General features: G+C 44.7%; 1 protein-coding gene across 3 annotated transcripts in view; it reads right to left on the bottom strand.

The window, feature by feature from the left end:
• Chrna5 (cholinergic receptor nicotinic alpha 5 subunit) overlaps positions 1–6304 on the bottom strand; it is a 30725-nt gene extending 24421 nt beyond the window's left edge. Inside the window, exon 1 of one of the 3 annotated variants that reach the window (XM_041638591.1) lies at positions 6100–6304. In XM_041638591.1, coding sequence (XP_041494525.1) covers positions 6100–6205 — 106 coding nt within the window. In that variant the 5' untranslated portion in view covers positions 6206–6304. Of the gene's footprint in view, positions 1–3516; positions 3554–6099 lie in introns of those variants that run through there. The other 2 variants (XM_041638593.1, XM_041638592.1) reach the window with 2 other exon arrangements.
• Between the last annotated feature and the right edge of the window lie 5919 nt (positions 6305–12223).

Below are 12223 nucleotides of genomic sequence, written 5' to 3'. Positions count from 1 at the left end.
CCAAGTTGACCATGAACTTTAAAAAGCATTTTACTGGGGTACAGTCATTGTGCATCGTGATGAGTTTCAAGCAAACATTTCCATCCAAGTATATCATGTGCATTGACCACACCCATCTCCAAATCCTTGTCCTCCCCACCCTCTCTTGCTGGCCCTTTCCTTACCCCAGACAATCTCACTTCTCTTTTCACAGCTGTCCTTCTCACACACACAATTTTAGGTAGATTTTATCTATGTAAAATTTAGTATAACGAAGAGAGAAAAACACGTTATTTGTCTTTGTGAGTATATTTCAATATGCTCTCTGGTTCCATTCATTTTCCTGCAAAGGACACAGCTTGCTTAGTTTTTAAGGCTGGAAAAAAAAGTGAGACATTTTCCTCATTCATCTGTTGACTGAACACAGGCTGATTACATAACAGCCACTGAGATCAGAGCTGGAATAAACACAGAAATGAATGTTTCTCTGAAATATGTTGATGGAGAGTCCTGCAGTAAACACCTAAGGGGGATCTGGGTAATATGGAAGTTCTATTTTCAGGTCTCTTGAGGAATGTCCACATTGATTTCCACAGTCATTGGACTAAATTCCATTCCCATATAGGGACGTGTGTGTGTGTGTGTGTGTGTGTGTGTGTGTGTGTGTACAGGTACCTGTGGAAGCCAGAGGAAACCATCATATCCTTTGGCACCAGAGTTACAGGTGGTTATGAGTTTGCTGGAAACCCTGGTCCTCTGCAAGACTGCAAGCATTCTTAACTGCTGAGTCTTCTTGCCAGCTTCCAGCATCCATACTTTTCTTAACGACTCCCTTCTAAATAGAAAGGGTATCAGTATAGTTTTAATTTGTGTTTCCCTGAGGAAATGTGGAACATTTTTATATGTGTGCTGGCAATTTATTATTTCATCTTTTGAGAATTAAATGCTCATTGAACTAGCCCATTTATCAACAGGATTGAGTTTTTTGCATTTACTTTTTTTTAAGTTCTTTGTACATTCTTGGTCTTAATCTTCTATCAGATGAATAGCTAGCAAAACTTTTTTCCATTCTTTATGGCCTTGAACTCTTCTTGCCTCAGACTCTCAAGTTCTGGGAATACAGGCGAGTATCACCAAACCTGGCCAAAAGAAATTTTACTTTAAAAATAAACCATGTGAAAGGTTAGATATAAGCATATGTACAAACATGACAAAAGTGGCTCCCACCCTGCATCCCTGGGTCTCTGCTAAACCTTGGTGCAGACCAACTACGCTTCTCTCTTAAGACCTTCTCAGCCCTCCCCTCTAGTTCATTCCCATTCCTCTGTCAGCTCCATTCATTGGAGACTCCAGCTCTTGATACAGACCCAGGAAGCCCCTGCCTCTTGGTATGGACAAGATCCCCTTAGCTCTCTCCCATGGACCCTCTTGGGCTGTTCCCATAAACCACCTCCATTCCTCTCCACCACCCACCAACCTGCAGAAGCACTCTCTATCAGGGAACCCACAGCCACCACATTTTCCTGAGATCTAGAGAGAGCAATAGAAACCAAGGAGTGGAACACCCAACCCAAACACACACACACACACACACCAGATACCAACACCTAGAATCACCTCTATCATTTTTATCCCATACAAATATGAAAAAAATCTAGATAGAGTCACTAAATAACAGATGTTCATCTAATTGAGTCACTGGCTAAAGGGCCATCATGGAAATCCCCAACTATCTCAGGCTATTGCCAAGGCTGCGGGTTGTTTTCCACAAACCAATAGTAAGGTCTTACTGCTGAAGACAGCATTTACATAACTCACTGAACACAGATAAGTCCAGCTGGTGCCTAACAAGAGCCTCACACTCACTGACTAATGTTCACGGTACTGGAAGGTACTATGCAATCTACCAGGGGAGAAAGATAACCACACCCTGCACTCTGCAACAGTGACCTGCCTGCAGGACAATGCTAGTACAGTAGGGCACAAACATCGTAGGCGTTACTAATCATTCCCCTGCTCCACAAAACAGAAGCCATGCCTAATACTTGCTCTGGTAGCCAAGAACCTGAGACTGCACAGGTCACTGGCCAGGACAACACCAAATACTGTAATTCTGCTAAAGGAATGTAGCAATAATGATTCCTAATGACATTCTACTATACCCATAGATCAGTGTCTCACTCAGCTATCATCAGAGAAGCTTCCTTTTGCAGTAGATGCGAACTAACACAGGGACCCACAGTTGAAAAGTGTACAGAGACAGAGATTTTGGGACATTCAATCCAAATTGGAATGTCTTTGTCAAGCTCCTCCTGTGGTAGTATGAAGGAAATTGCCCCCATAAGCTCATCAAGAGTGGCACTATTCAGAGGTGTGACTTTGTTGGAGTAGATGTGGCCTTGTTAGAGGAACAGTGTCACTGTGGGGGAAAGCTTTGGGGTTTCCTATGCTCAAGATATGCCTAGTGTCTCAGATCACTTCCTATTGCCTGCAGGTCAAGATGTAAGAACTCAACTCCTTCTCCAGCACCATCTCTGCATGCATGTTGCCTTGCTTCCTGCCACAATGGTAATGGACTAAACCTCTGAGCTGTAAGTAAGCATTTTCATTTAGAAGAGTTGTCATGGTCATGGCATCTCCTCACAGGAATAGGACCCCTTCCCTAGGGCTCAGGGAACTATACAGAAGTGTAACATGAACGGCCAGGCCTTGCTTGTTGTTGGGGAAAATCATATACATAGTTTGACTGCTTCATCCATGTTGACTGATTAAAATACTGAGAATATTACTTAAAAGCAAGTCCCCAAGCAGACTACCCAAGTTCAAATCCAGATTCTTTCATCCACTAACTGTTGCCTAGATCAAATCATATAAATTACTTGTATGTCAACCTCATCATCTGTTAACTCAAGCTCTAAAAGGCAGCGACCTTGTTTACTGTCCTATCACCAACACTTAAAACATTGACTTGTCCTAAATAAATCATGCAGGTGGAGTCAGTGGGAATACTTCACACATTATGGTTGTTTCATGGGAGTCAAAATACACAAAGCACCGGGCAGTGGTGGTGCATGCCTTTAATCCCAGCACTTGGGAGGCAGAAGCAGGTAGACTCTGTGAGCTTGAGAGGCTAGCCTGGTCTACAGAGTGAGTTCCAAGACGTGCTCCAAAGCTACACAGAGAAACCCTGTCTTAAAGAACAACAACAAAAAAAAAAACTACAAACAACAAAAAACACAAACATACAAAGTCAGAGCACTGAGAGCATGGCCAATAAATGTCAAAAGTGAATAAATGGGGGCGCTAGAGAGAAGGCTCAGAAGTTAAGAGCACTGACTGCTCTTCCAGAGGTCCAGAGTTCAATTCCTAGCAATGGCATGGTGGCTCACAACCATTTGTGATGAGATCTGATGCCCTCTTCTGACCTTCAGGAATACGCGAAAGCAAAACACTGTATACATGCAGGCAGAACTATATTAAGAACTATATTAAGTCTTTAAAAGGTGAGTAGCTGACTTCCGTGAAGTCGATGGCCACCTTGTGCATCTCTGTTAGTGTCCGGAAGTGTAAATGAGAGAACTAAAAACGAGAAGAAAACGCATTTAGAGCTTTTATCTTCCTTTGACTGAAGATCATACACTAAAATGTCACACAGCTAAGAAGTATACCTAATGACTGACTAATTTCCATGAACATCCTCGTCGCAGGTCAGTTCAAAAGGCTCATATTATCTTAATGTCTAGCAAATTATATTCCACTGCAGACGAAATTGCCTTCCAGGCTACTTTCCACAGCTCTGTGACCTTCAGTCCGCCAAACAGGTATGGCTGGTGGCTGACTAGACAAGACTTTCTGTCTGGGAACTGGTTCACAGGAAACCATAAGAGTTATGTTGAAACTCTAAGACGAACATGAAAACAATAAAACATAAAATCAATTTCCAAAAAACATCCACCTCTACTCTACTATCTTAAAGGGAGAGAGGGAGTCAGCCAAGTTGAATATGCCCCAAAAAACAAAGCCAGTTAATAATAGGCTTCTCCTCTCCACACAGCACATCAGCCACTGTGAATTCAAAGGCGGCAGAACGCAAAGGCTTATTATTTGCCAGTGTGCATTTATATCAGCCCGTATCACTATCTTCTTCACGATGCTTACACAGAACTTAAGATTAGAGCTGGAGACAGGAACAGTTAACGGCCTTTTCTTATAAGTGAGAAAATATCCAGGGAGATTATGGCTCTATTCATTCACTTATAAACATCACCAGTCTCCTATAATAAACTAGGTATTGAGGACACATAAGGCATCGCAGCTCTTGGAGGCTGGAAGCTGACCTGTAAGGTGCCTGTGGCACAAGAACAAAGACCTGCATTTGACCCCCGTAAAATGGAAAAGGTCTAGCAAGGAGCCTTTTCAATGTAACAGATGCCCTGGTCATTCGACATTAGGAAGGCAGAGACAGGCAGATCTCTGAAATTCAGCAGGATTGTCAGCAGCCTATCCTAATCCATGAGCCCCAGGTCACAGTGAGAGACTGTCACAAACAAAAACCAACCAAAGTGGATGGCCCTGGAGGGACAATACCCACGGCTGACCTCTGGCCTCTTCTAGCATATGTGAATACCCACACACAAAGGAAGCTCTTAAGGCGCTCACATGGTAAAACAAACCAAAAAACTGTTAACACAACAAGATGGTTATTATTAAAGAAATACCACTGAGTGGGAGCCGAAAGGAGGTCATTCACCTTGGTTAAAACTCCAAACCCTGCACAAGAGTTAGCTATGTACACCATCGAAGACTCAGCAACAATGATTTATCTTAAAACTGAGAAACCTGCTCAAATTCCCAGCACCGCCAGAGAGACAGGGACTACCATCTTCTAGGCTACCAGACACTGCCTGGCATTTTATACGTACCAGTCAATCCTGAAAACGGCTGGGGAAAGTAAGCTGTGTTGTCCTCAGTTTCCAAATAAGGAAAACTGCGGCGAGAACCATGTTCTAAGGCACATTGGAGACATGTTCTGAGACCAGGACATCCTTCTCTTTCCCTAAACTGTAATGCTCTTTGCAAAGATTTCACTGCTTCAGTAGACCCACCCTGAAATCGGGAATTCTAGTCCACAAAGTTACCACTTCCTAAAGAAAATCAGGACTCACAGTTTAAGAATCTTAACGAAGCCTGGGGCACTGGTGTCCCATGCCTTTAATCCCAGCACTCAGAAGGCAGAAGCAGGTGGATCTGGTGGTTCTCTGTGAGTTCGAAGCCAGTCTGGTCTGCAAACCAGAACAGCCAAGGCTACACAAAGAAACCCTGTCTCAAACAAAAAAAAAAACAAAACAACAACAACAAACAACAACAACAAAAAAAAAACAAAAACAACAAGAAGAAAATCATAACGAAAGAAAGACAGGTAAAGGACCTCCAGTCTTCCTCTTCTCACTAAAAGCGAGCTTCAGGTGCAGCGACCCTCTGTCGCCCCTGCTCTAGTAAAGGACACATCACAGGAGCTCCAGAAACACCATTTTTCTACAAAGTACTGAAAGGGCTAACTAAAATATGTTAAAACACTGGAAATTCAAAGTACTAGGCTCTGCTTGTTTGTTTGTTTGTTTGTTTGTTTCTATCCCAATCCACAACATCTTGAAACACTGACGGGGTGGGAGGAAGGGAACACCATGCTCCAAAGAAGCGAAGAACCCAAAAGTCAAGCCATGAGTCCGGAAGCCAGGGGTGTGGACTACCTAGCATTTCTTCAGCAAACGTTTGCATCTCCTGACAAAAGGAAAGATGCTGCAGAAGTGAGGTAGAAGAGGGTGGTCTATAAAGTCTCAAAGACCATTAAGCCCCTAGTCTCCACGTCGTGAACCATCAGGGAAGCGGGAAGCCCTATGACAGCGGCACGCTCTAAAGAGAAAGTTGTACCGAGGCACACCCTACACCAGCCGCCCCAACGACTCGAGCCAACAAACCCCCAAACTGGCCTTTTCTTTGCATCGAGATGAACAGAGCTGGGCGCTAACCTAGAAATCCGCACCCGTCCCCCCGAAGAAAGAGCAAGGCGGCGGAGCCCCGCTGCGCGACCCCGCGGCCCGCGACCCCGCCCGGGCTCACCTCCCCGCGCGCCCCGCGCCGCCCCGGCTGGCCGCCAGCGCCCCACCAGCAGCTGCACCACCAAGAGCAGGCGCAGCGCGCCCCGCCGCGACCCCCGCGCCGCCATTGCTCGCCCGTAGACGGCTGCCTTTCGGAGAACGCGGGCCGCCGCCGAACTCCGCTCGTGCCTTGAGAGCCGCCAGCTGCAAGTTCTGCTCCTGAAGGAAGCCCACCTCGCGGCACGGCGGAGGGGCGGTAGCGCCCGGGGGCGGAGCCCGCGGCGCTTGGCCCCGCCCCCGGGAGGCCGCACCCAGTTTGCCTAGGCTCCGCCCCTGATCCAGCCCCATCAACTCGTAGCTCCGCCTTTTCCACACCTGGCCCTCTTTTGTCAACCGGCCCCCCACACACACTCCAGCGCGAATTCTGACAGGTGCGAAGGCTGTCCTGACTTTTGTTTCGGGGCGGTTTGGTTTCGTGTTGTACTGTAACTCAGTCAGGCTTCGAACCCACGGTAGCCCTCTTGCGGCAGTCTGCCGAACGCTGGATTCCCGCGTGAGCCATTAAGACCATCCCTACCGCTGCCTCTCACGCCCCTGTTGTAGATTCTATATTCAAGGCCATCCTGGTCGAATCATCCTTCCTTGAGGGTCTATTTTTCTCTTCCTTTTAAATGAGATGGATAACTAGAGTTCTCTGAAGGACAGTTGTGACAGACAGCTCTGACATTCATTCAAGCCACCTAGCGAAATGATAGGCAGTTGCTTCCAGAGTAGTCTATGCTGTCCGTGCTGTCACTTAGCAATGTAAATATTAGTACCTTCGTAGGCCACAGTCTCCGAGCAATTTTGATGGCGATTGATGCTGACTGGGTCTCAAAGCCCTTCGCACCCTTACACTGTATCTCATTGCTTCTGTTCATAATTGATTAGAAAGCTTCGTCTGGTTGAAGAGATTCAGGCAAATTATCTTTCAACTTCAGTGGCAGAGTGTGCCAGATTTTTCACAGAAAATTATGGAGTTGGCACTTCTTCAATTCATTATAGGCAGAAATCTCACTCCACGCTTCAGCCTGCATCAGTCTGTTAAAAGTGAGATCTGGTTGAAAGAATCTCAGAGGCAAAATCCATTTAAGACTTTTTCCCTGGGTCCAAGTATAACCAGGGAAATGGAAACAATATTCAAAGGAGTTCATTGGATTAAGCAGGTGGGCGAAGGAGCCAGAAAATAAAAGATGTGCATGGTGCTAATAAGGCAAGTCACTAAAGAGACCTGCACAGAAATGGGACAGTGCCTAACCCTACACTGCACATTCACACTTTGAGGAATGTATGGAACTTACAGCCACGTCTACCATTTGTCCTAGCTAGTGTTTGGATGACTTGAAATTGTTGATTCTACTATACGGCGAAGGGATTTGGAGACAGGAGTTAGATAACTGCACAATACCTGTCAGTGGTAAAACTGGGATGAAATGGTTGTTAGCTCAGCCACAGGGAGCGTAATTGGAACTTCTGGACCGTGCCAAAGTGTTACATCCACAATGATGAGAAGACAGTTAGCTACATCATCTCTGCAAAATGCCGTTGTCAGGTGAGCAACCGCGCAGCGTGTAATGTCTTGGACACACGAAAACCCAGGCAAATAATCACAAGACATAATGCATTCGTCTTGGATGGTTTCCCTCCTGCAAGGTGCGCTGATTCTTCACACTTGCCAGGTGTGTGGCTGCCGCTAATTTTTGACAGGCATCTTCACATTGCTAGGAGACGCTGGCTGATCAAATGACAATAAAAGCTGCTGTTGTTGCCAAAGCCACCACCAAAGTATCTATCCACTGAATTTCCAGGATTTAGCTAAAGGATATCATACAACTTCTTATTTTGTTTTGTACTGCTTTGCTTTTATTTATGTTTATGTCTGTGTGTATTTGATTGTGCATATGGATGTCCAAGGAGGCCAAAAAGAGGGAGTTGGGTACCTTGGAGCTGGAGTTATAGGCTGTTGTAAGCTGGAAATGGATTTGGCTGCTGTTGAACTCTAGTCTTCTGGAAGAATAGCAAGTTCTCTTAAGACCTGAGCTTGAATCCCAGAAGCATCATAAAAAGCTGATGTGACTGCATGAGCCCTCCTAGAACTCCAGAACTGTGTGGGATGGAGACAGGGGAATCGCTTTCCGGACCCTAGCCCTAATCTAGGTTCAGTGAGAGACTCTGTCTCAACAGAAAAGGGGATGGGTGATAGAGCAGGACACTGATCTCCTTCTCTGGCTTCTGAAACTCTCAAGCATCCACACACAGATTCACGTGCATATACCCACAGCCCAGAAAAGACATGAAGTAGAACTTAATAATTATCATATTGACCCAGCTAAGTATGGGGATGTAATAAGTATTTTTTAAATATGCAAGAATTTACTGTCAAGCAGCACTATTGGGAGGTACAATTATTACCCCCATTTGTCTTGATTAATCCTTTACCCTTTGCATGTTCCTCCCATTCAGAAGCCTGTTGGTGTCAGAGGCCATGTGAGGGGACCAATGAGCAGCTCTGGACCTCATAGAACACAGATGGGCTGTTGGCAAAGCCACACCTGAGTGAGCCTTGAGCAGGCAAAGCCTACATGCCCTGGGGACCTCATGCTGTTGGAGCATAGCTCTGATTGCTACCTTCATGCTCATCATATCCCCATGGGTTGTATGAAAATTCTCAGGGGGGTTTCTAACCCCTCAGTGGGCAGTGTTACTGGTACTTACAATAATAGTGATTGACTTTTTCTGAGCATTGCTGCTGGAGCAGATTAAGGATTCAATCACCACCCTTATAAAGAATTTAGACACATAGAATTGTTAGTGAGGTTAGGTTAAGATGGTTTTGTTAATGACTTTGAAGTAGAAAATGTTGAGAAACCATTTAAAGTTTATAAAGACACACTTTTAATAATGGGACAAGGGACTCGTTGAGGTCAGGGAACAGAAACAATGGCACCCTGAGGATTGATGGCTGCTGTAACTTTCTTGTTAGGATGGATTAATGATCAAGGGTGATGATTAATTGCCCTCAGCTTCCTGATATAAAAAATAAAATGTTGATAAGTAGGCCTGCACCCTCAGGATTACAATAGAGCTGACTGGTTGTTTTTCATATATAAAAGTTTATATTTGTGACTTTTTTATAATATTACCTTTTGAAACCAGGTGTTATGGCACAAGCCTTTAATCCCAGCACTCAGGAGGCAGAGGCAGGCAGATCTCTGTGAGTTTGAGGCCAGCTTGGTCTACAAAGCGAGTTCCAGGACAACCAGGGCTGTTACACAGAAAAACCGTGTATCAAAAAAAATAAATAAAAAAAAAAACAAAAAAGAAAAGAAAAAAGATTACTTTTGGAGGTAAATAAAAATGATCGATCCTTTCTTTGTAACCACAAAATGCAGTCTGCCAGTAAAATCTGGCTGAAAAAAAATCCCTTGATTGCTTACACTCTGTTAATCAAGTTGCTTGGGCAAGAATGTATGTAGGGCCAGGCGATGGTGGCACACGCCTTTAATCCCAGCACTTGGGAGGCAGAGGCAGGCGGATCTCTGTGAGTTCGAGACCAGCCTGGTCTACAGAGCTAGTGCCAGGACAGGCTCCAAAGCCACAGAGAAACCCTGTCTCGAAAAACCAAAAAAAAAAAAAAAAAAAAAAGAATGTATGTAGGTTCTTGGAGATAGTTTGTTTTTCACCTGTAATACATAAATGCTTACTCATGTAAGGGATATGGAAAACATGTTTTTTACTTGTATTCATTGTAATCATTCACATAAAAATAGATTGTAACCACACTGAAATTTTTATACTGCTTGAAAGATTTTGCTGAGGTATATAAGCTGTAAGGAGAAAAAGTTAGAAGGAAAAATCAAGAAAGATAGAAAGGATACATCTGGATAGAGGGAAGAAAAATAAAGGAGAAGATGAGGAAGAGACCCTATGTATATTTGTTTCTTCCCTTTTGCTCTTTCCCCAGAAAGTTAAGTTTTGCCTCCCTCACCAGCCCCAGAGTTGCTTCGCTCTCTCAGATAGAAGAGTCAAGTTGAGTGATTAGCTTGCCCTCTCCGTGGCTCCCCCCAGCCCCTGTGCTGCTGCAGGCTGGTCCTTATGGCAGCAATACATTGGCTTCAGTAGTCTTCTCTGTTTTCCTAGATAAATGCCACTACATACATGCTGGGCAGAGTGGTGCATGACGACTGTAACCTTAGCACTCAGGACTGGCTGAGGCAGAGCCATCGTGGGTCCATACTAGCTTAGGTTGCACAGGGAGAAACACACACACACACACACACACACACACCAAAAAAGACCAGATCAATAATTACCATTCTCAGAAAGACAATGCCTAGATGCACACTCAGGTGTTGATCTTACCTCGGGCTCCAGTGAGTCTGAGTACACTTGAAATCATTAATGTTGAACATCACTTACTGTATCCCAAACTTCTTTCCTGTTAGTCTTCCCATTACTACCTAACTGTCACACTCAGAACCTGGGAATCAACCTCTTCCTCCCCTGCTTCACTTACTGAGTTACTATCAACCTTAAGTGCAGGGGGCAGAACCAGAAACATCTGAGAAACTACATCCTAAATTTTTGCCGTGACTTTTGAGAGAGTCCTGCTGCCTTCAATAACTCTGCATCAATCCCTTTCCCCTGCTCTAAGCTCCAGCCACATTCACTCCTTCTGTGGCCAGAAGAAGCAATCCTGATTCTGCCAGGGGACGTCCACAGATGCTGGGAACTCTGCCTGGACCTTTCTCCTCTTGTTCTTCCTGTTCCCTGCTTTGCCTAATTCCTAGTCCAGCCTCCACCCTGGCATTACCTGTCATCCCTTTAAAGACAAGTCAACCTGTCTAAGTTGAGTCCTCTGCTCCCTCTGGCTGACTGTCAGTCTCTATCATGCTCCCACGTTCCATTCTTCACTACTGTGTGAGTCAGACTGCCGTCCTTGTAAGGAAGAAGAAAGAAGGGAGGAAGAAGAAAAGAAAGAAAGGAGGGAGGAAGGAAGGAAGGAAGGAAGGAGAGAGGGAGCAAAGGAGGAAGGAAGGAAGGAAGGAAGGAAGGAAGGAAGGAAGGAAGGACAACTTGAAAGGAAAAATGACGTGTTTTGGCTCCCGGGTTTCAGAGGCTTTGGCTATGGCTTCCCAGCCACGCCGCATTGGGTCTATGTCAGCACATCACACCACAATGGAAGCAGCGGTGGGAGAAAGCTGCTGAGTTCCTGATGGCTGCAAGCAAACTGAAAGAGAGGAGGGGGCCAGGAGCCCAGCATCCTCTTCAACAGAATGCCCTCAATTGCATAGCTTTCTTTAATCAGTCTCCCTCTCTGAAAAGCACTGTGAGGTAGGGACTAAACTTTCAAGAGTCTTTGGGGGACGTTTAGGATTCAAACGGTAAAGACCACATTTGTTACAATTTATAATTCTCTGAGCTCTTGAGTGTCTGATTTCCCCTGATGCCTTCTGATAGGAGCAGCTGTGCCTGCCGTAGTTGCCAGCTCATGCCCAGCATATTGAGCACATGCTGGATGCTCCAAATGTTCATTGGATGAATAAATGAATGCTAATTGGTTGATCCGCTGTTTCAGAGCTGGGGAGCGAGAAGGCTGGGTAGCGATTCCGATCCAGGTGACCTGAGTTCAAAGACTTCACAGTTTGCTGAAGTGAGCTTGATCTCTCCCCTTAAGACCTGTTAATAATCTTTAACATGGTCCCTTAAAATGTGTTCTATGGAAAATAAAATCTGTAGGGTGTTTAGCACAGCATCCAAGGGTTCAATAGATAGTAGCTATAGTAATTTATGTGACGATTGTTTTCAGATGTGCTTTTACACTTACCAAAATCCTAAGCAAAGGGAATTTGGTGCTTAAGAGTTAAAATAAAATGGAAATGGAATTAAGAGGTCAAAAAATTAAAAATATAAGAAGTCAAAAATAAACATTGTCATATGCAACTGGTATGACCTAATGAGTTGTCTTTTATATTGATGGTATTGTTGGCTTTTCCTCTCTATAACGGGGTCATCTGAGCTAAATTCAGAGCTAAGCGGTGTCCTCAAATCTTTCATTCACCGCTTTCATTACAGCTTGGTGATAAATTCTGCTGTGAACCTCTAAA

Source organism: Microtus oregoni, unplaced genomic scaffold, assembly GCF_018167655.1.
Source record: "Microtus oregoni isolate MIOR12 unplaced genomic scaffold, Mior012 000055F_ref0000237, whole genome shotgun sequence".
Taxonomy (NCBI): Eukaryota; Metazoa; Chordata; class Mammalia; order Rodentia; family Cricetidae; genus Microtus; species Microtus oregoni.
The sequence above is the reverse complement of the archived record's forward strand: the minus strand, read 5'-3'. Positions and strand labels throughout refer to the sequence as shown.